Raw genomic sequence first — 25,012 nt, 5'->3', positions numbered from 1 at the left:
AGTGATTTATTTGTAGGAAATTGAAAAGAATCTGCAACAGTTGTACCGTGATAGGCAAACTTTTAAAAGTTTATGGATGTCATATTGACCTCACTGCTGTTGATGGGACAGTTGCCATACATGACTGTACAACCAAAATGTCACCCTCTCAGGATGGCCATATCCTTAGCACCTCCTTTAGCAATCAAAGTGCATTGCAGCAGGGCACTAGTCTAAAGGATCCTGCAATCCAGCTAGCAAAGAGAAACATGTTGCCGGCCCTTCAGCAACTGAAAAAATGGGAAGGAGAAATCAAACAGAGACAACAAAGTATTCCTATTAGATCATATAAAAGAAAATAATGATTCTCCCCATGTTCAGTTGGAGATCACATTCTTCTGGTCCCTGCTGTGGCTGAAAAAATAGGCAAACATTAAAGCTATTCAACAAAGATTAATCAGTAAGGAATTCATTCTAGAGTTAAATATTCAAAATCTGTAAACTTTCATTCTCCTTCTGAGCTGGCTCGAAGAACATGATCACTCAAGTGAACTCAAGCAAACTCGTGCAGGCCTGGTGCATTTGTGAATATTTACAAGAGAACAGTGTCATCTGAAAATGACTCACACGTTTTACCTATGTCTCAAACAATTACCACCACTCTCCAGATACATTTTTCTTGTACTCCTCTAGTTACAAAAACAATTATTCAGCCCTTCAAGTAATTTCTACAATAACAATTTCAATACTTCTCACCAGGTCTCTTTTTCTTATCCATTAATGTGATTTATTCATGAGATTAGACTTGTCCAGTTTTATAGATATGGGAAGCACACAGCTCTACTGAATAGTACATGAGGAGTGTCTTTGTTCTATGACCTCTTTTCACCTTTGAAGAAAGTTTTAGCTTTCTGAGTTTTGCTAATGCCACTGATAAAATGTTCAGAGAATGTCCACAGCCAAAATAGTACTTTCAGAGGCTGCATCTACTCTAGGAAGAAACAGAGGAACACAACTGACCTTGTAGGCCCGTCTTTCCTGTAAGAGGTGGAAGAATTACTCTAACTGTCATCTAAGACAGGAAGGGCCTGGAAGTTCTGTCTAATATCCTAAGTCCCACAGACTATTACTAAGTCCCATGATGGCCACAATTTCATAGCTAATCTGGAGCACGCACAGCTCGCAAAAAAAAACCGGAGAGGCTTGCTTCACCGCTACTACCAGCGCAACAAGTGTGAGACAAACATTAGTGGCCACAAGATTAATTGTGCATATGAGTCTTCTACTATACTAAGAACTTCAAATGGAAGATTCAGGAATTTGGCTTAGGAGATACACAGACGTCTACTCACCACATACACTATCCTTTTACTGAATGGAAACATTTCTGAATTTAACATTCTAATAACTCTTTTGTTTCTAAAAGTATATATATATATAAAAATCCATGCAAAATTCTGCAGTTTTGACATTTGTCTACAGGCTGAAATGGCATTTGACTTCACATCAAGACATGTTCTGATCCTGGCCTTACATGTGAGTTTAGAAAAAAAGCAAAACTTGTTTCGTTTCTGATATGGCCAGTCAAGAATCCAAAGACCTTCAAGGCTTAGAGTGGTGGTACTCAAACTCATTAGTAGCCACAGATACTTATTTGAAAGAAGAAGTAATACCCTTACAAATCTGTACTCTCAACAGCACAGTGATACTCTGAGTTTCCCAAGACTGTATAACAGAGCCAATGAAGGAGAAGAGGTCATAGTCTGTACCAAACACATTATAAACAGTAATAAGTCTAAATGACATTTTTAAATCAGTGTCAAACGCAGAGACGCCATGAGTGATTCAGGAAAGGTTCATCAAGTACACCAGCTGAAAATCATGAAAAGAATATTAAAACCATAAAGATTATTCTCAGCTTGCACATTTTTAATTCTGATCTATTTATAGCCAAAGAAAAAAACATAATGTACACAATAAGAGGTTCTAATACCTGTGAGTTCCTTGTCTCAGAAGATTTATGGGGGGTTTTTAAGAGAAACAAAAAAAAAAGTGTAATATAAATACATGAAAATACGAATGAAAAAGTAAAAGAAAAATTTCTTAACTTGAAAATTAAAAACCAGGCACTAGTCCCAAATGATTATTATCCTGTGAGGATATAATTATCTTCAGACATAAAAATGAAGGGCTTACATTATTTCGAAAAGAGTGGCTGCGAATTGGATCTTCTGCTGCTAGGGAAACACTGCTCAGCATGATGAAGACGAGAATAAGATTGGTAAAGATGTGGTGATTGATGAGTTTGTGGCATCCCACTCGAATTCTAAAGAAGAGACATAAAAATATACCATGTGTGCAAATAGAAATCAGCAGATGGTTAATACATGGTGTTTTCTATTACTCTGCCAACAGTGACAGAACAGTGCAACTATCAGCACCTAAAGGCTGTGCAAATCACAGAATCACAGACTTCTTTTCGGTTGGAAGAGTCCTCCAAGATCATCAAGTCCAACCTCTAACCCAACACCACCACGGCCACTAAACCATGTCCCCAGATGCCATGGCCACACGTTTCTTGAACACCTCCAGGGATGGTGACTCCACCACCTCCCTAGGCAGCCTGTTTCAATGTCTGACCACTCTTGCAGCAAACGAATTGATCCCAATCCCCAACCTAACACTCCCTTGACACAATTTCAGGCCATTTCTTTCCATTCTGTCACCTGACACTAGAGAGAAGAGCCCAACCTCACTCCAACCTTTTCTCAGGGAGCTATAAAGAGCAATGAGGTCTCTCCTCAGCCTCCTCTTCTCCAGACTAAACAACCCCGGGTCCCTCACCTGCCCCTCACCATGACTCCCCAACACTCCAAACACAGTAAGTATAAAGTCCTGTGTGATTGGCTTATCATTTGCATGAGTCATGACAAATTAATGACATCGATAATAAAAAATAAAAATACTGAAGCTATTGCTCTAATTTTTAAAAATGCAAATAAATCCCAAATCCAATCCACCTGTAGCAAAGATGTACTTATCAAAGGAATCTGAGACAGGATTTCCAAGCTCCTGCTGATTTTCAATGGGACTACAGGTTCCAGTGCATGTACCACTGGGCACATACAGAGGCCAATGTCCAAAGGCCCAACACTAGATAGTAAATCACTTCAGACCCCCAGTTTGATTTTTTTCTTATTAAAGTTGTCAAAAATACGCATTTGGTGAGATGTGATCAGAGCTGCCTGTGATCTTTACAGAATTTCGGGACAAGTGGGTGCTGAAGGTTACGCAGCTACTGAGTTTTCAGCCACACAACATGAAGTGGAACTGTACATATGCTTAGCCACTGAGCCCATGGTCATTACAAATGCTACTGAGCACCTTGGTTAAGTAGGTTAAATTGGCAAAAAAGCAGGATCCTGACTAATGCTGAAGACTGAACAGTGAAAGATCCCAACTGCCCCCAAGATGCAACTATTACTTCATTTTGTCAAATAACTTGTCTTCATCTTCAGTGTGTGCTTTTATCTGAGAAAATGCTGTTACCTGAAGAGGAAAAAAAAAATATATATATATCCTTACTACTTCTTCTTGTCTTTTTTTCCCCCTCTCTTTTTCTCTTCTTGTATTGTTCCACAAAGGCTACTAGGAATCCTGCCTAATGTAGAAATGCTCAGATCTTATGTCACAGCTTTTATTTCCAGTGACTAACACATTAAATAGCTAATATATATTAATCAGTGCTGCTCAGACATGCGCAGGCTTGACAGACTATATGGACAAAACATTCTCTTCAATAGTAAACAGTAAATTAAGCTATATTTCAAATTATTTTTATTTACCAAGTCATTCAGAAAATGTTAGGAGGGAAGCTAGCCTCTCTCCTGCGGGAAATACTGAATGTTCTATTCTTATTCTCACTGAAGAGAGGGCTGTTCCTTCACTGCTAAATCTTGTTGGACTAAACCAGTATTTTTCAAAATTTTATTTACGGGTTGGTGCTGCTGAAAATGAAGAAGGCACTCCCTTCAGGGATCGGCGTTATCTTCTCCTTCATGTTTAGCTCCGATATTCTACGGGGACGTGGGCCTGCTGGTACCTCTGGCTCATCCTCCTCATCTTCTTCCTCCTCACCTACTTTAAATTAAATACTTTTTTTAATTATAAGTTAAAAAGCACTGAGATTTTGCTCACAGTAATACAAAAATGTGGCTTGTATTAAAATATATATGGCACATAGAAAATACTTCTACATGGCATGGCTTTAAAAATCCATGAATCGATGTATGAAGACTCATACAATTGTTACAAGCCGATATACACATTGACATGCACGTATGGGTGTGTGCTGAAGTGTCCTGAGTGGCTCTGACTAGCCTCATGTGGGGACACCCTGGCCCATGGGCTCTGAAACCCCACTCATGCCCAGCCCCTGACCATCAGTCCATGCTTGCATGGTACTGTAGCAGGGCTGAGCCTTGTGCATGGGCTGAGCACTGACAGCTCAAAAGGTAGGGTGGATTTCTGTAACAGGCATCCAGACAATCAGACAGCCTGTTTTTCAGATGAGTGTGTTCACTGAACAAAAGTAAGACAAAATTGAGTGAACATTATCAGCCCTAAAATGTCGTTTTTTTGCCAAACATTTCAGGGAAGTCAAGAATTTGCTCTCACATCCAGACAGCATTATCAAAGCAGTCTTCAGGCTCACAGTATTAACTCTCATATGCTGTTTGTACTGTCTGAGAAGCTGCAGGAAAAGATACTTTGCAGCTTACAAGTCCATTTATTCACTGATATCAGAGCACAAATCCAGCAACTTCAAAGGAATTGATTACATATTCAGCAAGAGCGAACTTATGATACTTCGGCAAATAAGCTTAAATGTGTTTGTCTTCTGGCTGGTATTCAACTACCTGGTACATCACAGGGTGGGTAGGGATCTTTATCCTCATCTTCTTCTCCATATTCAGCAATTGTTACCTACAGGAATGAAAGAGATGCACAAGAGAAAAAATAAATTTAAATGTAGATTGGAGTATAAAGCTCCACAGAAAGTACATCAAATAAGCCTCTGATGCCAGGGAAAAGATCTTTATACTTAGTTTGAGTTTTCTGAAACAGAGTAACTGAGAACAGAGCTGACAGTGCAATACATATTTTAAAATATTATTCCTCTATAGTACCTACTTCCTTCTGGCTGCATGAATCACAAGAATATAACCAATAAACTTTGGGGGGAAAACAAAACAAACCCCCCCGAAAAACCTAAAAGTTTATCATTCACTAATCTTTGTCATTCATTTTTTCTGATGTTAAATGCTTCATGCTCTAGAAGCTTCTCTTGTCAGGATATCCTGAAACCAAAGCAATTTTTCGGATTAGGAGATTCCTTGAGGATGCAAAGCATCAGAACTAAGCTTCCATGGCCTGGAAAAGAATGTAGGAATGATGGGTTCATAAAGGAAATTGTTCAACACATAGCAGCCTTGAAAAGCACTCCATAACAAAATTAGTAAAACTGCTTCTTAGAAGAGAGTCAATTTTTAGAATAAACACCTTACTATCCTTGGGCTTTTTTTGATCACCTTCTGACTTCTCACTTTTTTTATTTTCCAGGCTCTCTTTCCTACAAAACAATACAATAATAGTTACAAAGCACATCATGAAAAGACAGAAGATTTTAAGTGAACTATCCCAGCCTACGAAAAGAGTGTACCACAAACCATATTGTAAAATACTTAAAATTATTTGCATAACTGCAGGTGTCAAGAGCAGTAAAATCCATTGCATTTGAATGCAATGATCCATTTAAAATATTATCATTTTGAATATCATTCCAGAAGCTAATCTCTAAAACATTCAATGCATGACCATTACTCCTTTCTGAAGGGATAAACCGTGCCCTTGGACTCATACAAACAACTTGCATTGACTTCAATAGGCCTGCACTGGTTTCAAAGGAAGGTTTTCTTCTTGTCTATATAAGGCTTAGAGAACTGACTCCATGGGAAGCTGTGCACTGGCAACAACAGATACATTCTTGTTCTAATTGTGCAATAAATCCTACAGTATTTAAATTATTAGTTGTCTGATCATGATGTCCTTAATTCACCCTATTCTCCTCATTACTGTCTAGCTTCTATCTAAAAATCATACTAATTGGACCTTACTATAATGTCTAGGTAAACGCTTTCATTTTTTTCATGAGTCACATTTTTTAAGTGGTAAAGACATTTACACAAAGAAAATCCTTATGAAATAATTCAGTACCCTCTTCCTTCCCCCTCCTGCTTATTCACCATGCCCATGCTATTTTACCTCGCATTCTTTTTCCTCTCCTTTTCTTCAGCTTCTTCTTTCTGAGCTGTATTTAGACTCTCAGCATCTGCCAAGTTATCCACAGCAATGGCCAAGAAGACATTTAGCAAGATATCTATTTCAAATCATTTTAAGGACATCATGCCTTACTGTACTTGTCTGGCTTATTATCAGCATAAACACTGACAATGTGACAGATACAAAACACATGTTCCCAACCTACAGCAGAGAGATTTGAGACGCTTGAGTGTAGTGCAATTAAGACTCATTTAATGGCCTAGATTAATACTGGGTAAAAAATGAGATCCATTAGGGTCACCAATTTTAAGTGGTAAAATAGAAGCATTTTAAATATGAAACATTGTCTGTTAGAAGTGAAGGCAGGTCAGGTATTTAAAAAAAATAATCATTTTTATAACACACTATCTCCTGTATCAACAGCAATTTATATAAACTTCTGTGCTCAGTCCATATCAGTTAAGCACAAATACTGACGCAAGCACTGTAGAATGGCTTTGCTCTTTTATCACCTCTTGACCTTTTAAAATCTTCTGAGAATGACATTAGCTTCTGGTGCTGCATGGGGCCAAGGAAGTATTTCCACTGAAGGGAGGGAAGGGGAATGCTTCAGACTTAATCCTAACTGACTAAACATTTCTCCTTGCAGACCTTATCCCATCTGGTCCCTGCACCATCACTGGCTCCACAGGCTGCATGTGTCAGAGTTCACAGAGCTATACCAAGCTTTGGAAGGATGAAAGGGAAATTACTGCCATAAAGATCAGATGACATCCATGCATTTTCAGAGGGAGAAATGTGAAGGAGTAACAAGCAGGTAGAATAGGGATGTCTTCCCACTGAGAAGGGAATTGAAAATTCACTGGTTTCTGCCATTACAGTGGGTGGAGATGGAGCTGGAGATCACTGAGGTCTCATTCATTAGGGAACAAGTGTAAAAAAATAAATCTATTTGAAGGATTTAGCACATGCAGAAAGCACTCACACATCCACTGTGATTTACTCCCTCAGAGAGAAATTCTGTGTATGTGCCCTGACACACAACCCCATTCAGAGATCTTTCCATTGAGTGCAAAGGATACAGTTACCACAGATGAAGAGGATAATAAAATATATACAGACTATCATGCCTGATGATGATGGACCACCATATGCCATTATGCCATCATACATAACAGCATTCCAGTCTTCACCTGTTAGAATCTGAGAAGGAGATATATTATTAGTAACTCAACAACAAAGAGACCACGACACACAATAAAGCCAACCTTCTGCATACATATAGCAAACCCACAATCTTTTCATGCATTGTTTTAAAATGTCCATTTAAATAAGCATCTCCTGAAAGCTCAGGCTTAACTCTACCAGCTTTCATTTTATGCTACACATTTACACCACTGAACTTCAAATGCAAAAATAATAAAAATGAAGCCTAGGATTTTATTGATTTCTGCATGCAAAAGTAAAAGCCCTGGTTTGCAGTAATGCCACACATATAGTAATGCCTGCAAATGCTCATCACTCTTGAAAATCAAATTAGTGTAAGTTTTAAGGTACTCTTTTTTTAAATAGTGTCCAAAAAAAAAAAAGTATAATCTTTTCTAGTGTGTGCCACTTGTTGGTCCTGCAAAATGGTCTACCCAGTTTCAATTTCAAATGTGACTGGCCACCTGAACTTTGCAATGAACATACTCCTCGCACACACTACTACTGTAGCTTTTGAATTGATAGCCATTATAAACTGAATGGAGCTCAGTGCTCTAGGAGAATTACATTATTTTCTTATTGGCTATTGTTTCATGTAAAGATATTTCACAGAAATCTGTTGGTTAGTTAAAAAGTTGGTATTTTTGTCACAATCGAGAAAAAGTCAAGTTGCCTGCTTGTAAACTAAGTATTACAATTGAGGTTATAGGAGCACTTAATATATTTCTCTGTAACTTCTTATAAGTTATCAGTTCTATCCTGAGAAAGCAGGCCATACTGGCTCTCAAAAAATTAAGTGGTTGTTCAAGAAAATTACATGGATGCTAATTTCTGAAATTCATTTTTTTAAAGATAAACTTATAAAGCTGCTTTGCATAGTTGTTGAGCACCAAGAGGTTGGTTGTTTCCAAGGGTATTAAAAAATGGAGGCAAATTTCATTCTTTTGAAAATGAGGCAGCCTAAAATCTGAATAAAATCCAAGTCAGCAGAGTTTGAAAGTACAGCCTTAATTTCTTTTTTTTTTAAGGGGTAACGTCATGCTGTATGTTGGCACTTTTCCTCTTAAGGAAACTTCCTTATGTCAAAGTTCCATGGGAAGGTGGGTTTTTGTTTGGTTGGTTGGGTTTTGGTTTGGCTTTGGTTTTTAGCTTCCTCTGGGCACCCTCCTGATAGAACTTCTAACAAAGAAATAGAAAGCTGACATAAACTTGAGTCTTGCAGAGTCAGCTTCAACCACTCACTTAAAACATCTGACACCAAACATTGTAGTAATATGCCAAACTGAATTTGAAAATGGCTAGAAAGATTAAACCAATTAGCCTAATTACAGTATGCAAATTGAAATGAAAAAAAAAATCACAAAATAGTGAAAAGTCAACTGCAAGTATGGTCCTATCTTTTCACAAGTAACAGTCAAGTTCTCTTACAATTTTAATATGCTTCACAATGTCTCTTAAAAGAAATTCCTGCTTATTTTTACATTACAGTAAGTGATATGACCGATATGCAAACATGAACTCTTAGAATGCTTCTCATTTTTTAATACTTGGGAATAGCTGAACTTTTATATAGGTAATAAAATAAAATTAAACTATTTTATTAAAATAAAAACAACATTCCACTTTTTTCTAGTCATGTATTTGATGGACAAAGGATTTAATTTTGTGAAGTAAAATGATAGCTGTGTTGCATAGATAGATCAAATAAGACATGAAACAAATGGTATAAATGGTGCAGAGTTACTAGAGTACTAAAATTAATGAGAAGAATGCTACTTAAAGTAAACTGATTAAATAGTATTTGTGACTTTATTTTCAGGCAACATGATCATTTGAACAGTTTTGCTGATCATCAAAGGTAAAATGTTTCATACGGGATGAAAGAAAGTTACCTGGAATACAGTTAAAAGAGCTTGTGGAAAATTATCGAAGGTGCTCCGTTTTGTTTGAGTTTCATCAAAATTAAATTTGCCTCCAAACAGCTGCATTCCAAGCAACGAGAAGATTATGATGAAGAGGAAAAGCAGAAGCAACAGTGAAGCAATGGACTTCATTGAGTTTAACAAGGATGCTACCAAGTTGCTCAGGGATGCCCAGTGCCTATAAATTAAAATGCGTGTGTTAACACACACCAAAAAAACCCCAAACAAAACAGTAAAAGAGCAGTGCATGATGAAGTATTACAAAAAATAATTGCTGATTGCCCTTCTGCTATCCCTGAAGGGAGCAGTATCAGTTAATCTTACCTTGTTACTTTAAAAATACGCAGGAGACGAACACAGCGAAACACTGAAATTCCAAGGGGTGACATAATTTCCAACTCCACCAAAATGGTTTCAACAATGCCACCACAAACAACGAAGCAATCAAAGCGGTTAAAAAGAGAAACAAAATAAGCCTGTAGGCCCAAGCTGTACATCTTTACTAACATTTCACAGGTGAATAAAGCCAGAAGAACTTTATTTGCGATATCTGGAACAAAAGATTTTTAAAAAAAGAAAGAAAGAAAGAAAAAGAAATGCCTGAATTATCTCACAGTTTTCATCTCTATTTTAACATATTAGTACTATAATTTATTATATTAGCTCACAGCCTTTTGCTCATAAAGGAAGTATTGGGTTTTCACATTGGACTGTATTGGATGCCTAAGTGGCAAAAGTTACACGAGGACGTCAAGCTTTCTGCTACCTATAAGCTACTTATCTTCCCAATCTGTTGTGCAGTTCAGGGCTACTCAGCTCACAGCTTGAGTCCACACTACAGCTTAAGCAATACAGCCCACAGCATGTTCTGCTGTGCCAGTTTCTATTTCCTTTCTCAGCTTTCAAGCATGATTTAACAATAGAAGTACAGGCATTTACAATTTAGTATTGTCAGCTTTTTGCTAGTATGGCATTAAGCTGTGCTACAGTTGTGGAAATCAGACACATTCAGCCATTTCTTGCATCTCTCCCTTTAGCTGGGCTGAATATCCTTCGGGAAAGCAAACAAGCAAATGGCAAAGTATAAAAGTTGCCACTGACAGAAGATAAGTATCCATAGTCAAAACAGGATAAAGAATTTTTGATTGTACCTTGGATCTGGGTCAGCCAGTCAGGTTGATTATAGTGCTCTGATGAGATAGTTAATGTGTTCAGAAAGACCAAGACAATAACAAGCCAATAAAATGTGACAGATTTTACTGCAGCTCTACATTTTCTTCGATTAAATCGATTCCAGCGACGCCAGCGTCGACTGAAAGATCAAAGAAAAACAGATTTATTATTATAAAGAAAACCATGTATGGACGTAAGGAGAGTTTATTCTCTGCAGAAACCATTGTGCAAGTATGTATGTGTGAGCAGGTGTATTTTTATACATACGCACACAATACTTCAGAGAGTTGTGTAAATGATTACCAGTTGCAGATTAGGGGTTTGTTATTCCTCTTTTAGGTTTCGTTAGAGATTTTTAAATGTAAACCGCAACTTTTGGAGACTCTAATTGCCTGAGAAATAATTATATTCAGCTACATTAACATTTTACTGAACAATAAGATAGAACAATCTTCCCGAGCTCCATACACTTGTGGATTCACAAGTGAAGATATTATCTTAGCTTTGGACTTATATAACTGGATTCAATTTCATTGCATCACTTCTGGGAATTTTAGTAAACCACTTGGTCTCCCTTGGTTGAATTCCCATTTGTGAAACAGGAAGAAAATCTCTTCCTATGACCCAGCAATGTAAGGATTAGGAAGCACTTAATACACAGAAGCATATAAAATTCACACACCCAGAACTACTGAGGCGGATTTGGATAATAAACTTTAGGAAATGACAACTGCTTCATCCAAAATTCAAGGGACAGAGCAGGCACAGATGGAAGATTCCAATGGCAGCCTGACATACCCTTAAAATAGCAAAGAACTGAGAAGAGGCTGCATGTATAAGCTTCTTCCTCTATAGGTTCACTATCAAGCTAGTCTAGCATAAATCTGTTGGAATGGAAAGGGATGGAAAGAAGTAGTCTGCTCCCCTTCTGCCTTCTCTTTTCCTTTTTGCCAGAACTGACCCTAATGAAGTGAGCCAGCCTTAAGAACTGACTGGTTGAAACCAATTTCTTTTTTCCTGGGCTGATTTAGCTGGTCAGTTGTCTGATCCAATTCGTTGTATGGCCACATCACCAGAAGAGCAAGAAAGAACAGCTGAGACAGGGAAAGGGCACTGCAGCCCTTTTGGCAGTACCAAAACATCAAACTATGGCTTTTGAAAGTTGCCACAAATAACTAGGTGAATTTTTTTAATGCTTTTAGCATCTGAATTAGCAGGTATTGTATTTACTATGTATAAAATCAGAAATGCTTTAAAACTGCCTCAGAAAACAGAACCATTATGCAATAATACCACTATAAAAATAACTGAGCTTGGCACTGCATTCAAGTTCACTGAGTTTTCCTTATGCACCTTAAATTTGTACTTGTAATGGAAATTAATACTGGTTTCAGATATCAGTAAAATGATGCTTCAAGCCTTTGCAGTATTCCAACCATATAAAGGTAAAATACCCTCTTCTGACCTAAATCAACATAGTATTCAAGAACATTCTTATCTTCCCAGCTCTCTGCTGAACAGCTCTATGCCCATGGCCATCATCAGGATGGCTTCACTTCCTGGTAAGTAAACAAGACTTTTTCATATTTACAGAACATCCTATTGAAGTCAACAAGACAAGAATAATATTGTTTGGGTAAGGAAACAAAAGCTGTTTCAAAGTGTATAACTCATCACTCTCTGAATCTTTTTATTCTCCTCCAAAAGGTCTGTTGAACCAGTGACAAACAGTATAGCTAAGTGGCGCACACATGAAAATGCTACCAAAGGGTTGTGGTGCACTAGCACTCACATATTTGACTGTATAACTACAATAGTATCAGCATACAAGCATAAGTAAAAATCTTACAGAAATGAAGCAAAAACTTTAAAATGAGATTAGGAGTAATTTTGTAACTTCATTAGAGTGGTATAAGGAAAGAAATAAACATGAAGTAACAAACTGAAGTAGATGGCCCATTGTGCCAGGAAAATCTGTGGCTACATAAAATAGGAAAACAAATCATCTTATATTCACTAGACTGTTTTCTGGGTTTTAGTAACTGCCCCTCACAGATTTAGCTAAATAGCATAATTTTTTTCTGCAAGAATGAAAAGTATCCTTTTATTTTGAAGGGGAATTCTATTTTCATAAATTTGCAATGAGATAGTATCACTTTCATGGAATTATCAAGCATTTGTTACACAATCTAGCAGTTGAGTAAATATTAAAATCACACAGGACACTTACAGGTGACACAGTTTGTTCCAACAAACTATATTATTCACTGCTTTTGCTCTCATGAAATAACTTATCATTTTTTCACCATACCTATCATTATTCTTACAAATGTGTTCCATTCACTCAGCTATTAATGTTCATGTGGTCCTTTGGGTGCCAGTCTGAAATTTGAACCCACAGAGGAAATCCAGCCTTGCATTAAGTCTGAATAAACTGTGTCAGTCAGTCATGCAGAATTGTGAAGTTTAGTTTGTTTACTTGCTATTCACATGTGTTTGTGTACTGCTACTAGACTCGCACAAAGGTGGAAACATTCCTGCTCAGATTATATCAGCAGTCTCTTGTTGTAACATGGTATTTTTCTAAACTGGAATTTCTGCCTAGAATCACATGCAAAATCTCTGTTACCTGTGGAACTGTTGTGTTTCATATTCACCAGTAAGCTCACAAAGAAGTAAATATTAATGTCAGGATGGATTATTCCACTACTGTGGGTGCTAACATCTGTGTAGAGAACACTGGACTTCACTACTTTTATTTGTAAAATATGGGATAGAAGAGCTGCATCAGAGAGCTCACTCATGAGAAAATTGAAGCCTTTGAGATTATTTTTCCATTCCTCATTTTTTGTAGTTACTCAGTTCAGAGCACAGTATCAGCTTTCTAGGATGACTTGAAGGTTAATGCAATCACGTAATCATACTGACAAATGAGGGATCTTCACAGAGGACAATGTGCACAAATCTCTTCAACTGGCAGATCCCCATCTTCCTCTAATCATAGCTCTGTTGCTTCCACGTGAGGAGGAAAAACAGTTGTAGTATTAAAACATTTCAAATTCCACCTGGAAGATTACAAATATGCAGCATACATCATACTTATCCATGTAAATCCTAGCATTATGTGTGATTAACATGTACCTTCACTTATTAAACTGGCAAAAAAAAATGTTGTATCTTACTAGGGTATCATTCCCTTGACCAAGTCCCCATCTGACTTTAGAAACCAATGATTCCAATGCAAAATACCTAAATTACACTCGTGGCACATCAGGAAAACATATTTTGCAAATATGAGCTGTTAGGTATCCAGAAGTATTGCAATGAGAACCAGGAGTCTGCAGATCCTTACAGAGCTAGAAGAGCAGATAGCCTCTGTTCTTAGTTGCACTGCAAAGCCAGCAGCTCTTCAAAGTTGTTCTTCGCTCTGCTAACAGATGCTCTCAGCTGTTTTTAAGGAGCTAGGAAAAGGTGGAAGCCACATCTCTTTGGAAGACAATGGCACAACTAGAATGTTGAGCTCCGCTAATTCAAAACTACTTCTCCCACAGATTAATAAAGTTAAAGCATTTCACAGAATCACAGAATGCCAGGTTGGCAGGGACTCCAAGGACCATCTGGTCCAACCATTTCTCCAAGGCTACAACAGAAAACATAGAAGCTGAAGGGGGAAACTCCCGTTATAAGACCTCAAGCACCTGCAGATCCCTGTAGCACTTCCAAATGAGAGATACCAACATCTCATTGCTCATTGCCACAACTTTTGTGAACATATGCAGCAATGCATGCATGAATGAACTTATGTGGCACCTGTGCTTTTTAATGCTACAAGAACAGACTCTGATCCAAGAGCTTAGGCAAAACATATTTAGGACAGTGGCAGAATCTAGAGAGCTGGAGATACTTTGGTGATGTTCTGGCTTGCAAGTGCATTTTCTTTCCAACTGACGTGTTGATTATAAACTTTGATTGTAGAGATGAATAGCATTGACTGCTTCTTAGTCACTGCCTGGGCTATTAAAACCATCAAGTTTGGGTAGAAATCTTCCTCTCAAAGATGATATAGCACCTTTCATTTAACAGAGCTTCTGGCATTCTCCTTTTCCTTAAAATATGATTAATGGGCATGGTTCAGAAGGCAGGCTTTACTTTGCTTTCTCTGTAATTGTTCTATGAGTCACCATCAGAAAAACAGACCAAACAGGGGATGTAGTATAAATGGAAGTCTATTGCATTGTCTGGTATTTGAAGTTTCATGGAGCCACTTCATATGCAAATTTTTCCTTTAAAACTAGCAAGAGTAGCAATAAATAATATGTTATAAGGTTGATGGAAGACAATCTCATAATTTAAAATAATCACACTTGTTGGGCATTCTCAGCTAATGAAAAACTAAAACTGTTCCATTTTCTCTACTGTTACAGTCACTGGAAATAATGGCAAGAGAAATTACAGACTATTAGCACACTGAATTGCTTCTCTTTTTTGGGCTGAAAGTAGTGCTATCTCATAACTCTTCATAATTCTTATGAAGAGATAAGCTCAAAGGTCCATATAGACATAGCTGGTCCATTCAGTTGGGGTAGCTAAGGTCAGTTTCTCCAGCAGAAATCATAGAAGAAATTATAATAGACACAAAGTTAGCTGTGTTTTCATTACCATCCTAAATGGCCAGATCTCCATTGGCCCCAGTCTTCAGCAGAGTGAGGGGCTGCTGTCACCAGTGTGCTGGCTGAAATGGATTACAAATTAAAGCTTGATCATCACACGTAGAAAAGCACAAGTTAACTATTGCCTTGTGAGCTCTTCTTCACAAACAGAAGGGAGACTATTCAGAAGGAACAAGAGTCCACTCCAGCTACTTGTAACTGGCCAATGCTGGTAGATCATTTGAGCTAGTAAGACTAGTAGAAGACACCTGAGTATGCTATTCCTTTTTGTTGTTGCAAGAAGGATATATTGCTGTTACAAATTAATTACTTGTCATACATCCAATATTGAAATCAGTTTTACTAGGGTTAAAACACTGGAATGATTCCAGATTTTGCCAAATCTTAGTTAATCTTCTCTGGAGGTCCCTTACAACCACTAGCACTCTATGATTCTGTGATTGTTCTTCTTCCACTGACAACTTTGTGAGAAAAATATTTATTCTGTGGGCTATCTGCAACTCTAGGATTGTCTTTGCCCTTTATAAAGTCCACTACTTGCTTACTTGCCTTAAATCACACAGATTATTTTATTCTTTTTTACTGTTTCTTCATAAACAGAAAGAGGTCTCTCTTCTGTGTTTGTAATTACCCTAATTACTAAATTTACATTGTGTAAAACTAGAAAATAAAATCCAAATGAAGAAACCTGTACTGGCACATACTGCCACATACAGTGTCTACAATATTAATTCTTAATTTTGATTACAATGCTTTCTTTTTTGCAATCATACTTGAAAAAAAGAAATTCCTTTTCCCAAATGCTCCTAGTAAGTGATGAGAGCGCCACAAATATCCACAAAGCAAATTAGGAAGATTGATGGCAGGGAGGTTGGAACTAGATGAGGTCCCTTCCAACCCTGACAATTCTATGATTCTGTGATTTCCAAAAGTGTACATGGATAGTTTGCTTCTGTATTCACTGGTAACTGTCAGGAAGAATTTGCACACAAATGTAAAGTACAGTAAATAAGCAATAATTATATGAGATTATCATGATGTGTAAACTGTCACAAGGGATAGAAAATAATGAAGAGAAGAAAATACTGACCTGAACTTGGATTTCGAGATGGTTTGACTAGAAAAGGAAAACACATTTTATTAAGGATGGGGACGTGGGGGGAATACATTAATTCTCTTTAGATATTTTTTTTAATCAATAGATTAGAAATAATTATGAAAAACCTTGAATTCTTAACAAAATCCATCACGAATGCTGAGCTTCTGTTGTCTCATTTATTTTCTGAAATACCATTCCTAAAACTATGTAAATTTTCTAAATGAAAGATAGGAAATCTCCTTTAAACCTAAGTCAGAAGTCATGAAAAATCTGAGCAAATAAACAGTGAACACCATAGGTTATAGAAATACTCCCATACATTCAATTATTGCCTTTAAAAAAATGTATTCTCTGGATCATGCACAAGTCAATTGAAAACATTTATTTGTTACATGCCACAGAGGATTTCTGTCATTTTCTCATTATTCTGGACAGTATCTCTATTTTAGAAAAGCTTTCAGGAAAACAACTGGAAGGTTAGTTAAATGGTTTTATAGCTTCTCAGCTTGGTAATTTTAGGAGTGCTTTAGTGCTGTAATAATGCGTCTAACATTAAACTACTGAAAAGGCAAAAAAGCCCCATGTGTCACACAAAGATTGACTATTTGAAAGCAGTTTTGGCTAAATAAACAACAGGGAATGAATGATTCTTTTAAAACTTGAGATTATGAGGGTACTTGAAAACAGTCCATGTACTCACCATAAACTCCCACAGCATGCTGGGCTCTCTCCTTCTCCACTCACATTCTCGGTGTTCACTGACTCAGTTTCACTGGTGGGCATGCTTGCTGTTAGGAGACAGAAATTGCTTTAGAGTGAAAGCCAAGCAAAGCATTACACAGAATGTGAAGTCCTGTTCTACTACAAGAATGCCACCACTTTTGGCAGGTCTAGTGAGAGCTTGGAATGTTGAAGGAATAGCAGATGAAGTAAAACACTTCATCAGACCTCCTAACAAAAGAAAGCACATGCAATTCCAGAGTGTATTGTAGCTCTTTTTGGGTTTCTGTCCACTAATTCAACACAACTGTTAAAAATGCACTACAGAATACAACAGAGGCGCTTGTAACCAAAAGCAGTAAAGAAATTAACCTGAGCTGGATTTTGTGACTTTGCAGTAGTGTTCTGTTAACACTTTGCAGGTGCTTACCAGTTTAAGTGTTGTTAACAGTCTTGCTAATCCCATGATCAAAATTCTTCTGAAAATAGGAACTATCACATTGGTCATACTGACTACTTTATGCTTTTACTTCCATTGGGAATCATCAAGGCAAGATGCTAGAGAGTAAAAATTGTACCTGCAAATATGATATGAGCAGGCAGGAAGGAGCACTGGGAATGGCAGAATGGGTGCTATGAAGGATGATGAGAATTGCTGCTAATAAAAATGGGATTACTACATTTTGTTACACAGGGAATTACTGTACTGAACAGTCAGCAATTGTAACTAACAGGGTTTTGAGACAAAACTCATTTTCAGATTGGTAATCGTCATTTATCTTCAACTGAAATACAGAGGGAGGATAAGACATGTCAAAAGGTGTTAGGAAGTTATGACAGCCAAAGTTCTCAGTACTTCCTAGGGAAGAACATTACTTGCAACGCAAGCATGATAGGAAAACCCCTGGAATGAGCAAAGTGTAAATTCAATGTTGGTGGTTTATACAGTAGAAAAATCATATTAAATAGCAGAAAATGAGAGATGAAAGACATACTGAAATTCCTGTAGAACAGCAAGAACTGAAGAAAACTAGAGTATCTTAAATGTGTTCTGGGGCATACTTTCTGCTGTTTTGATGGATTTCTTGCTTGCTTTGTTAGGGAGGACTTAAGCCTATGTCTGTGGACTGAGAGAACTGAAGGTAGAATGCCTATTTCTGTTAGGGATGTTTCACTATTTTAGCAGCCTAAAAGAGGCTTAAAGTAGGCTTAATTGCAAACATCTTAATACAAGTGAGACACAAGAATCATTCCCTGCATTTTCTTATTTGCCTACAGATCAGGTACAAAATGGAAACTGTTAGTTTCTGTTAGCACAGCCTCTATATTGCCTCAACAGTGACAGAGAGATACACAGAAATGGTAAATGGTAGCTTGTTTTCCATGCCCATCAATTCCATCCAAACGGAGAGACCAACAGGTTTATACAGGATAGATGCTCAGCTACTGTTTGCAACAGCTGAGAATCTGTCCCCACAAATGCAAGTCACTATTACAGGAAAAGTTAAACACAGAGTTGGCATAACAAAGAAAAATGTCCATGCATGTTTGAATAAACAAGACACTTCAGGCAGTAAGCACAGCAAAATCTTCTTTCACAAGGTTCTTTGATTTTGACCAATCTTTTAAAATATCATTGTAATGGCTTTGTCTGTGAAAAATTCCTGGTTAGCACCTGCAAGTGCCACAGTTCTAGTATCACACTTCCCTTTATAAATCAGTTTTTAAAAATTAATTTTGTTAGTCTTCTGTGAACTTCACAGCTTGCAGTCACAGTTCAAAAGGAATTTCATTCGAAAGCAAAGCAAACAATCTTTTCAAAGGGTTTAAGAACAAAAAAAATTACAAAACTATTTCAGAAACAGCCTTAGATCTTGAGAACTAGCAGGTTTTATTTTAAAATTCCAGGGTCTTTCAGTTCAATAAAGAACTGAAACTGTTGTCTTGTTCCGAGTGACTTGCATGCTGTTAGGAAATACGGTATTATAGCCACCTAATGATGAGTGCAGAAGTCTTGTTTCATACTCTACTATCAAGGGCTGCTGTGAAAGCACAGCTGGGCCCATTTTGGCAAGTGTCACATACGAGCAATGTGTCTCACACTTGTGTTTCAAATTTATCAAACCTTCCCTTATCTAAAAGCAGTACCTAGAATCCTGTTCCTCACAAAGTGTTAGTGTCAGTTCTACTAATTATTAGTAACAGCAGAATGTTATTCTCCATTTCAGACATGCCTATTGCTTTAGCTCTGCTAGTGACTTGCAGGTGCTATTTTGCAAAAATGGGAGAGTTAAAAAGAACCATAGACTGTTCAGTTTACATTAGAAATTCAGCAATCATTATACTGTAATTTATATGACAAAAGAAATACTTGACAGAAGTACTGAGAAAAGCACCATGTGGAAGCCTAGCTCCAGCAATGCTAGCAAGTCATTAAATCTTTAGCCAGAAGAAAACAGCAACAGCACTGCATGACCACATCCACTCTTCTTGCTAATGCAAGCAATCTGCCAAGTCTTGAAAAGACTCCATTTCATGACCACAGCTTTTTAAGGGCAGTGGTCATGGGGCAAACTACAGCACCCAGAAGGAACTTTTGAAAGACTGTCTGGTCTCAGTAAGGCCAGCTTTGAGATCTTCAGACTGATACCCTGCCCTTATTGCACTGGTATTTTTCTAGAAAGATTATCCAGATTATCCAGATAGTGTCATCTCTCTTCAAGTATGATAACTGGTTTCAAATGAAGGAATGCTTGCATTAGGCAATAAAAACAACCCATAGAGCATGCAGGATAATACTTCCCTGAGTCTATGGAAAATAGGTCAAATATATCAACTATATTTTATTTCTGCAGATAAGAAAATAGATTGATTTTCTCATGTTATAATGTTTATTATTTACTCAAAACAGTTTTCAGCTTTTGAAGCAGGGATTTCAAATTCCACTCCAGGACATAACTAATGAATAGTCAAGAACAAGTCAGTGACCATCAGCATTGACAAGTCCTAGCCAGCTGGATTTGAAAGAAATATATTCCATAATCTTGAGATACGACAATTTACTGTTGCTGAAGAACTCAGGAACAGGCTAAATTACACCCTGAATTATTGAATTGTGGTGGCAAATATTAATGGAAATATTTTCCTCTGAAGTTAATCTGGGTCAATGTCAGCTATGCATTTTTGATCCATAGGCTGATTTCATTTCTACACTGATGCACCTTGGGTGGCTTTCTGGTTACATGTGCCAAAGGAAAACAGCTGCTGACATGGAATGATCTCTACAGCAAGTCAGGTAATCAGTAATAGCTACTGAAGAGAATCTTACAATTATTAAAAAAAAGGTACTCTACTGGCAAAACTTTAGATCAGCATTGCAAAATGATCGTCTTCTGATAGTAACATCCAACCAATTCCATGAGCTACACAATTCTCCTAAATTCTTTCTTAAATCAGCACATGGATTTTCTGAATTCCTTACACCAAATCTTTGAGGTAGTCAAACAGAAGAGAGGAAAAAAGAAAAAAAAAGAAAAAGAAAAAAAAATCCCCAAAGGGGCAACATTAAAGCAAATTTAAGATGAATTTGCAGAAGTCTTCTGTGTGTTCAGAATACATATCAGAAAGAAGCGGTACTGTCGATTCTGACTGCAAAGCTTCACATAGTAAATTTAGTTTAAGGAGGGGTTGCCTGAAAGATAATTCTACATGATACCATAGTGAGGTATCTGTTTTCATAGTGTAGATTTAATGTTGATACTACCAGCAATCATTCTTACAGGCTCTCTCTTTTTATAGGCAGTCAATGGAAACTCTGTGTAAGGTTGAATGGTTGCATAGCAGTGGAAGGATAGTGAAATAATCACTCATTACAGAAGCACCACTGAACCAACCACTTCTAGTTTGAAGGACAATGCTATAAATCCTACAAATGCTTTATACTCTCCACCAGTGTAGGGCTTTTAATAGAAATAGAGGAAGAGGTAATACAAATAAATATATTTAGGGTGGGATTTCCGATTCAGTAATAGTCTGAGTCTGAGCTACTCAGATCAGCATAATAGCCTCAACAAATTTAAAAAATAAAAATAGACTTAGGCCACCAATTCAGAACCTGGAAAAATCCTACTCATACAAGGTACACCTGCCTTGCAAGAGGGAGATGAGACCGAGTCAGCGCACACATGCTTGAGAACGTTTTTGAGCAGCAAGGTCTCAGTTATTAGTAGTGAGACAGCATTTGCATCTGGTAGATGACAGCAAGTTTTCAGCCTGTTCTATGATGCTTCATGGCTGAAATCAGAACCTACACTTGCTGGTTTAAAAGCTATACTGAAACACATAACCAAAGCAAACACTGACTTTTAGACATTTTTATGGAAAAATTATTCCAGGCTGAAAAGCCATGTGAGCTACTAGAAAACAGAGGTAACAGTTCCACAAATAATTTCATGTATTTGTAGCAAATGAGCCCATCAGGTCCTAGCACTTTCTGACTGCATTCTGCATCTTTTGAAGTAACAGGATCAGATTTGTCAGTCTCAGCCTGAGCCACGATAGTGATTCTTAGAGCAGCAAGGACAGTTGCTCCAATAACTTTGTTGTAGGCAGGATTAAAATTTTATCTCCTGATTACCACAATTTTGATTATGTTAAATCAACACATTTGCCAATATTAAAAATGTGTGAATTTAAAAACAGTTATATTCTAAAATGTCCCTATCTCCATTGTGAGTGGGAAAGAAACTGAAAAAACCCAAAACAAAACAAAACCAACACTACGAACTATAGGAGAAAGGGAAAAAAATCAGTAATAAGAGGAGATATAGTAAAGGTTTGTTATGTTTTGTTAGATGTTACGTTAAAAGTTTCATTAATAAATAGCAAGTGTTATCATACTGGTCTAAGCTCACACTATGCTCAATTATAAAGTTTGCAAAACACTTTGATTATTTCTTCACATCTGAATTTAAAATACACTTCTCATCCAGATCACCTCATTTCTGAAAAAGAAAACCTGTACTTCAAAACAAGAGCAGTTACAGGCAAAGACACTTCAGTGGAAAGCTACTAGGATTAAAGACTATGCTTTGGAAGGTAGAGTGCTGCAGCAGCAGTCTATTTCAAACATGCACTCAAACCAGCAGAACTGCATGCACCAGGGTCTGCATGCTCAAGATGTATCCGCCTTCATTACAGAAAGCGCATACAAAGTGTGCTTTCAAAGGCTAACACATCAAATGCAGTATTGGCATAAAAGAAACTTCAACTGCAAATCAGAACATGTTTTACCATGTTTATTGGAAGAACGGCCAAAGCAACTAAGTCTGCTTTTCTTCTTTTCTTCCATTAAGTCAGCCAATGTAACCCCTTGGTGTTAAGTACAAGTAATCCCAGCATTTACACAGTAGATGGCAGCCGTTGCAACGCAAAAAATAAAGATGTGTCCATACATACAACACAGGCAACGTTAGGCAAAACACACTGAAATTACCAGCAGCATAACTATCCAGACCTAAATGCCTCACCCCTCATCTCTGCATTTTGAGCTAAATTAATCTCACCTCCCTCCTCTCTGCATTTTGAGCTAAATTCACAATGCTTTTAAGTCAATGAAAGTTTTTATCATTGACTGCAGGGGCAGTAGCTACAGGTTTGTAATACAGACTTAAGACTTTTACAAAAGGCATATTTACAATTCTAGTATTTAAAAGAGAGTCCTTTAAACAGTCTTGAATATCTACCCACTACCAGCAGAGGTGTAAGAATACAAGGGGTCATATGTAAATAGCTTGATGTAATGATTCCTCTGGTTAGAAATTGTAACATGCTGAGAAACCTAGACTACATTTTTAAGGATTATATAATAAATTATTAATCCCTGATTTCACTGCCTTTGAAATCTGTACCTTTTTCTGCCATACAGAAAACAGCTGTATCCTAAACCCAGAGCTCTTCCACATCACCTAAGAGCATTATGGTGATCTTCCATCACTATAAATCAGCAGCAATCTTGACCATTCAGAGGTTTAGGTATTCAAAGTAGGGGCACAGCTGCCTAGAGGCCTGCAAATACCTATTCTGCCTATTTTGGGACCCAGTCCGACCTTATGCTTCAAAGACCGTTCTAGAAACACATCACCAGTATATTTGGACTCAATTTATCTCCTAAAATGACTATTCAGAATTATTAACATAGCTAAATGTCACCTGACTCCCAAACAGATAGTTCATTATGATAGCTATGCTCCTAAACCCAAACTTTCCCATGGAATACCTGTACATAGTTTGTGCTATCTCTCATCATACCTCTCCATGTAACATGATACAGAGCAGAATATGTCTTGAATGCAAGGAGGTGGAGCAATTCAGCAGCCCTTCCCCTGCTACACCCTGGTGCAGCTGCTCTTAAATTCCAACCCACATATTTAAGCACATGTGCACAAACCCAGAGGCATGCTAGGAGACTGCTTATTCAACAGAAATTTCCACTCAAAATACACATATACACATGTCTGAAATTAAATTATTGGGATTTGTTTAAAAGTTCTTTAAATTACTTTCCTTCTCCTATTTTTACTCTGCAATTCTCCTCCAATTTAGCTTACCCTAAATTGAAGTTTAAGTTAACAGTTCAGAGCCAAAAGCTCTCTCAAACTCAGCAACCATGCAAACACATACTTTTGATTTATGAAAGACCGATATGATTGAGAAGCAGATCAAAGAATGCTGGAGCATATGGTCCTTTTGCATCATATTAATGAACATCTAGTTTGAATGGGATGCAAGAAGTTCCTGGGCTTTTACCTGCACACTTGCAAACCAAGTCCATCAGCACCATAGCACAACTGTCAAAGACCATGCAAATTCAGCATCCCCTACAATTCTGCCTGGCTACAAAAAGCATTTATTGCACAAAATGTGCAATTCTCAGCAATTTACACTGATACTCAAACCCACAGCTTATGCCATTTCATCTACACAACAGTAGCAATAATTTGGTGAGTGAATTCTTTGGCTTTTTGTTCTGCTCTAGATAAAAACCTCTCTCTGTGCTACAGATTTTCATATAGGCAGAAATCAGTCCTTTCTGGGTGATGCTGACATCAACATCTGCCCACAAGTTGCCTTCCAGCTTCTAATAAAATCCTAATTTCTTTCCAATCAGCAACACAGCTTTGTACCCAGCTTTTATTGCTAACTAAAAAGCTAATAAAATTCTGAACCTCCTAATTTTTAAAAAACCTTAACTGTATGCAAAGCAGTGGTAAGTTTACAGATATCAATATCAAACCACTCACTATTTTGCTATTTCTAAAATGTACTGTAAGTTTAGAAGCACAGTCAACAATAAATTAGCAGCACTAGAAGAAAAAGAACAGTATTTTTTTCAAAACAGAAAGTAATATTCTGCATTGCCTTTGACAAACCACTTCCAGATGCATTTTCTTATATATACTCAATGGTATCTAAGTGAACAAATACCATGACACCAGACTATTGCATGAAGAACATGTTGCTATTTAACATTAGTATAGATTGCAATCTGGGCCTTAATCTTATGTTTAGTATCAAATCATAAACCACGTACTGAATCCATGCTCTTATTCATGTGCAGCACTAAATGTTCTCATTAAAATTTTAACTGCTACTGTGTAAATATTGCTAAGAGACTAAAATAACCTCTACTAAATCAAAATATTAAAATACTGCTGTAATTAAAAATTTCTGACAGGGAATTTGACTATAACTTTTGTAGTTGCTGCAGTATCATGAAACCATCTTGTTCCTTTACATTAGGACTCAGAGAGCTACGCAAACATGAATTACATTTCCTATAATACACTATATGCTACTGCCAAGTAAATGCATTGTAAGTGATGATTATATTTCTTAGTGTT

The 25,012-nt window shown here is 37.2% G+C and overlaps 1 protein-coding gene across 1 annotated transcript in view; it reads right to left on the bottom strand.

The window, feature by feature from the left end:
• The window catches only part of CACNA1D (calcium voltage-gated channel subunit alpha1 D), a 168,216-nt gene that overhangs the window by 59,369 nt on the left and 83,835 nt on the right, over positions 1-25,012 (bottom strand). Inside the window, exons 6-16 of the mRNA XM_054179264.1 lie at positions 17,092-17,179; positions 16,383-16,409; positions 10,601-10,761; positions 9,774-9,999; positions 9,420-9,627; positions 7,404-7,524; positions 6,304-6,418; positions 5,542-5,611; positions 4,899-4,965; positions 3,975-4,119; positions 2,176-2,305 (exon numbers count right to left, since the gene is read on the bottom strand). Of these exons, the coding sequence (XP_054035239.1) occupies positions 2,176-2,305; positions 3,975-4,119; positions 4,899-4,965; positions 5,542-5,611; positions 6,304-6,418; positions 7,404-7,524; positions 9,420-9,627; positions 9,774-9,999; positions 10,601-10,761; positions 16,383-16,409; positions 17,092-17,179 (1,358 nt within the window). The remainder of the gene's footprint in view (positions 1-2,175; positions 2,306-3,974; positions 4,120-4,898; positions 4,966-5,541; positions 5,612-6,303; positions 6,419-7,403; positions 7,525-9,419; positions 9,628-9,773; positions 10,000-10,600; positions 10,762-16,382; positions 16,410-17,091; positions 17,180-25,012) is intronic.

This window comes from Dryobates pubescens, chromosome 1 (genome assembly GCF_014839835.1).
Source record: "Dryobates pubescens isolate bDryPub1 chromosome 1, bDryPub1.pri, whole genome shotgun sequence".
NCBI lineage: Eukaryota > Metazoa > Chordata > Aves > Piciformes > Picidae > Dryobates > Dryobates pubescens.
The sequence above is the reverse complement of the archived record's forward strand: the minus strand, read 5'-3'. Positions and strand labels throughout refer to the sequence as shown.